Genomic DNA, 5,469 nt, shown 5'->3' with positions numbered 1-5,469 from the left:
TGAACTTGAATGTGAGATCTCAAATCAAAACATACACAATTAACACCTTGAATCGTTGGTGCATCTAATCGTCATCATCCTTCGTTCTCATGCCTTGTAGATGGGTGACTTTGGAGGCCAAATCTAGTGTGGTGCTCGATGTGGAATTTTAGTTCAATATTCAATACTTTAATGATGTAGTAATTGGATATAGTGATAGACCCTCCCCTCATCTCGAATGTAGAGGCGGCTTGCATGGCTAAGGGGGAGGGGTGCTGGACCACTTGTACTCGATGCACACCAGTTTAACACATCATGTGATCTATTCTAGGTGAAGAAACAATGCAACCCTCATACCCCTAAGGAATTGCTTGGCATTCGCCTCATATCAAATGTTAGGATTCTACTTTTCATTTGGAACCCAACATCCATGTAGCCCATAAGGTATACCGTGTGGCATAGGTGCACGAGCAATCTCTACAAAGCTTGGCCCATCAAGTAGCACAATAAAGGAGCCTCCCTTATTGTCACTCACGATGGATAGCACGACACCTGCAAAGTAATTGTGGGCATAAGATACTCATTATGAGTGAGAGAGAGAGAGAGAGAGAGAGGAGCTTTTATGTGTGTTTCAGTTGGATTGCAGAAGAGATAATATTGCATAGTTTAGACGTCGCAAAACATTACCGTCATCTTCAGCTACACCACCCGGCCGTGGGACGAAGAACGGTTCACTCGGGATGCCGCCATCCTCATACCAATTCACTGTCGTTTTGTTCACGAGGTCAATCTGTGACAATTCCACAAATGCATCGCGGATTAGTCCCTCGAACATATACTCAATCGACCGTGACAAACTTTCAAATATGTTAGGGAATCGTGTGTGTGCGTGGGCGTTATCGACCGCTTGCGGGTAACTTTCAATTCTGTCATTCTTGTGTACGTTTGTCAATCACTACTATACCTTAGTGAGCATGTTTGGAAAGTGTGCCGGCCTGTGCGCACCGCACGCATATACATACTGATATTTGTGAGTCATGTAATCGGGATTTATGCTAGCCATATCCAAACCCCGTCCATGATAATCCTGGGGTACTGCTGTCACTAGCTGTCCCTCCGGGCTTCCATCCAACGGGATGATCAAGCGTCCGACTCTGCAACCGTAATTGCAAACGTTAGATTGCAGAGATTACTAGCGTTCGCAGCAGAGATCGTTGTAGGATTGGACACTATTCCATGAGGCAGCTAGCAGACTTGTCAATTCGAAAGACAGGAAGAGATTAAGAGAGAAAACCTGGCATCCGGAATGATGTCTTTAGGTTCCTCTCGCAGGGGTTCCAAACGCATGCGATCCAAGATTGTGGGTTTCGCCATATGCTCGCAGCAATCCGCAATCACTCGCACCTTTCCAGTAACTTCATCCGTCTCCTCGTACCCGTTGATAAAATGGAAGGTCACAAACGGTGGCACTTGAACGCTTGCAACCTACATTTGCACAAATACAGTCAAGCCAACAGCAGATGGCACAGCCGTGATCGCGAGTCGGACAGTTAGTGCTAGAAAAAAACCTGCCTTTGGTATATTTTGCCCCGGTTCAAATTGAAAAAAACAGGCATAAGTTGTCCAAGGAGGTTATGGCTAAATTTTGAGGCAAATGTATTTTAAAGGTATTTGAAATATTCACCTTGAAAATCTAGGCTACAATAAAAGTTCCTTTAGAATACCTATTAAAATTTACTAAGGACTTTAAAAATCAGTCATATATATAATATAATATAAAAGAGAGAATATTTAAAATACTTAACACTAAATAGTAGATCGATTCATAGCCCTAGATCTAATTTCTTTATATCCGTAGATCAACCACATATGACGTATGTCCTTATTTCCGTTGAAGTTTCACTCTTCACGCAAACTCGAACCTCGAGAGTCCAGATTCGTCACTCGACAATTCGCAGCATAGTTTTGTCCACCATCTCGTTGCGGCTGCGCAATTTTATTTTACTAGACATATGATGGAATTTGCGGATGATGGCCATGACATAACATCCTGATCGAGAGCAAAGATGTACCCCCGAGCCAGAAGGGGTTGGAATACCTTAAAAGTTTCTTAGCTAACTAATTCACGAGTAATTTGAAATGCGTGAGATTTGATTGGACCTGGTTTCCTGTCTTCCTGTCAAGCACATGAATGAAGGATTCATAGTCCGGTGCCCAATCGAATTTGAACCAAGGACAAGGCTCGCTCTTGAGGAGGTTCATCACAGAGTACTTCAAAGACATTTCTGGAACTACGATGTAGTTCTCGGTTACTACGAAAGAGTGTACCCATCCTGGTGCAAAGCCTCTGCATTTCACCTGTACACATGTGGCATAATTTTACTTTTTCGTCAAGCTTTGACAACGCGATGGAAGCAGACGTTTTGTGCCACTTGAAAAAAACTCACTCTGCCAATCACAGTTCGAGTGTTTGTTCCAGCTTCCATTCTGACGACTGTGTAACCTGGATTTAGCAGGTCCGGGAGCAAAGTAATGAACTCCTTATCATTTACAAAAGGATGCGGAGTGTGAATCAGGCCCTGCAAGATACAAGGTCCCGTTCACGGATTACGACTGGAACCTTATCCTCAGAGAGAATATTTTCGCTTTGGATTCATTAAATCCGGAGTGAATGATTTTGTCAAAATAATTTTGCAAAAGAACTGCAACGGACGTGAAAAACGAATAAGACGCAGAAACGCTGCAAAACTTGGGACAACAGCGACTGGATCGAGGTTCTCAACTGAAAGGACTGGACCTTACCCCGGCTTTATCATCGTATTCGAATTGTCCTATGGTCTCTAATGTATCCGGATCAATCTGGATGGAGCCTTTTACCGTCTCAGTAAAACAGACAACTCTGCCATCTCCCAACCTACAGATGGAGAATAAATCATAACCTGTTAGGACGTGCACGAAAATTATCACCCGCCAGTAATGTCCGCTCTAGATTACAAGGATAGTGGCGATCGTGCAGCGGAGGGGACAGCGCCCTAAGCGCGTCTATTGTTGAGTATGTTTTCACAGAACTGATGAAGAATGCAAACCCACCTGACCACTCCAGTGTTGGCGTTGTCTGTCAATGTCGTTCCGAATGCCATAGATGCCAATTCGCCAAAGTATGATAATAAGTTCTCACGTTTAGGGGCTTCCGCAAATTCTCGGAAGAATGGCTTGCCAAGCTTTTTGGCATTCTCATATGCTTTCGACTTGAGTTGTGCATGTGTAGCTCTAAGGCGTCCATCTTTGAAGTGCAGGCGCACCAGGGTTGCGTACCTGAAGTGCAACATTAATGCAATCTCTTATTAGAACCATCTACTGGAATGCTCAGATAGATTCCATGTGGTCAGAAGCGAAAACTGGTTGACAGGGCTTGCAAACTTGCCCATCAAAGAGATGCTTGAATTCATGATCGCCAATATGGAATTGTCCAGGCCCGTTCCTCAAGTACGCTCCGTTCTGTAAGACGATATAAAATGTTCGTGAGTTACAGACATATTGATGGCGATGAACTTGAACGGAAGCGATTAAATGAATCCAGAAGATGCAAAGGAGAGATTATTACAAGCCAGGTCGGAATGGATCCTTGGACAGATAATTCACCCTCCCATCGCTCGGTTGGAACACTCCTCCACGAGGAGTATCCTGGGGTCAATTTAGCAGCCTCGCTGAATCCTGCTGGTGCCGAGGCGGCCGTGGGCTCGGCCACCGCAGTGCTGCCATCGGTGGCTTGCGCCTGTGCTACAACAGTGGAGGTCCTCTTGCTCTGTGCATTTCGAAGATTGACAGAGCTTCTGGGAAACGCTTTAAGCTCTCTCAGATGACGATAAGGAGTATCCTTGAGCTGTCGGGTGGATCTAAGATTGCCATGGAGGGCAGCCGAGCTGGTACCCTTGAGGGAGCGGAGCTGCTGGGGGACATCAGAAACGATATAGAAGTCACAGGGCAAGCTGCTCGAAAGGCAAAGGGTGTCGGCCATGGAAGCTAGTGATGGATCAGCAGCTGCACAAAACGGCAAAAGGAGGCTGGGGAGAGCCGGCCGAGGAGGGAACGAAGCCGGAGATGGAAAGAAGACGATGGAGTGATGGGAAGGTGGCGGAGCTGAAGAAGATGAGAGGGACGTAGAGAGCAATATATTTAATCTCAACGGACGTACTGCAGATATGCATGGAGGAGATGGTGGCGGAGGCTGCTACAAACGACAGGGGGGTATCAGGAACAGATGAGCGTGGGAAGCGGCAGGATTTGTGTCTTCACGGGATGCCTGGAAACCCCACATTGGAATTCTCAACATTTTATAAGAAATATGCTCTAAACTTGTATATAATACAGAGAAACACAGCTTCCTAATTTGCAATGATGATTCTTACATTAAGACTTTTGGCGATTGGAGCATCTGTTCTCGCATGCAGTATTTGATATGTTTAGTGTATGATTGGAGCATCTCTTCTCGCAGTTTTTGAGTATCATTGAATGGGACGAGCGAGGGGCAATCGAGCGAGGGGTATTGTGTGTACACGGGAATTCTCAACAAGTCACTTGGAAATTCTCAACATGGGTATTGTGTCCCATAACTCACTTTGGAATTCTCAGCATGTCATGTCCAAGAATTGCCAACGCTTTGTGATTAACGATATCTTACACACAAGTGCACCCATCTCGATGCTCGGGGTATGTATAAACCCTCTATACCACGTGCATTCAAGGCATATTTCTAAAATCCCTTATCTGTGTAAATTTTTCATTAATAAAATGTACCCCTTTTCTATACAAATCTATAAATTTTTTCCAAAACTATTTTAAATAGTCCCTTATGTATATTTATTTCTATAAATTTTAGAAATAAAAAATATCCTTTTGTTGAACTCACGTGATAGGGTTACATATGATGAGTGACCCACCCGAGTCTCGATGTCAGCAAACATTCTTTCTTAAAACCCTTGAACGACTTGTTTGCATCAGCTACTTACACAAGGGAGAGTGGTCACAATTGAGAGAGAGAGAGGAGCGGGGGGGAGGGAGTAGGAGGGGTAGGGACACGAGGGATGGGGTGCGGGGGGGAATATACACTCGTGATTTTTATTAGGTTTTGACAAGTTGCACTCATTTAGACATTGAAATTCAACAATGAAACTAGGAGCAAGAACCACTCTTCATCTTTCAATTTCTTGCTCTTAATCTAACGCTTATATTCATCTGTTTATAAAAGGGAGAGGGGTTGCAAATTCCTCATGTGAGAACACACACACACTACAAGGCATAGGTCCTTTTCCGATGGAAATACCAATTTTTTTTACACTAAAAAGTTTTTTTTTACAGGCGCAAATGTCAGTATTTACGTCACTATAAGCGTTGAAAAAGAATGGACGTTATATAAGCGTCGCTATATAGTGACACTTGTAAATGTTGCTATATAGCGACACTGGTAAACGTCGCTATATAGCGACAATT

At 44.1% G+C, this 5,469-nt stretch overlaps 1 protein-coding gene across 1 annotated transcript; it reads right to left on the bottom strand.

The window, feature by feature from the left end:
* Positions 1-382: 382 nt before the first annotated feature.
* On the bottom strand, positions 383-3,997 carry LOC147891621 (carotenoid cleavage dioxygenase 8 homolog B, chloroplastic-like). Its single transcript, XM_087388006.1, has 10 exons — positions 3,584-3,997; positions 3,404-3,477; positions 3,070-3,294; positions 2,782-2,893; positions 2,427-2,558; positions 2,140-2,337; positions 1,274-1,464; positions 944-1,133; positions 667-769; positions 383-531 (listed from the first exon to the last, which is right to left on the bottom strand). Exons 1-10 carry the CDS (start codon positions 3,995-3,997, stop codon positions 383-385), a joined length of 1,788 nt encoding a protein of 595 aa, XP_087244132.1.
* Positions 3,998-5,469: the final 1,472 nt, after the last annotated feature.

Source organism: Dipteris shenzhenensis, chromosome 17, assembly GCF_047967505.1.
Source record: "Dipteris shenzhenensis isolate YYH24624 ecotype China chromosome 17, Dip_SZ_1.0, whole genome shotgun sequence".
NCBI lineage: Eukaryota > Viridiplantae > Streptophyta > Polypodiopsida > Gleicheniales > Dipteridaceae > Dipteris > Dipteris shenzhenensis.
This window is presented reverse-complemented; position numbering and strand designations above follow the sequence as displayed.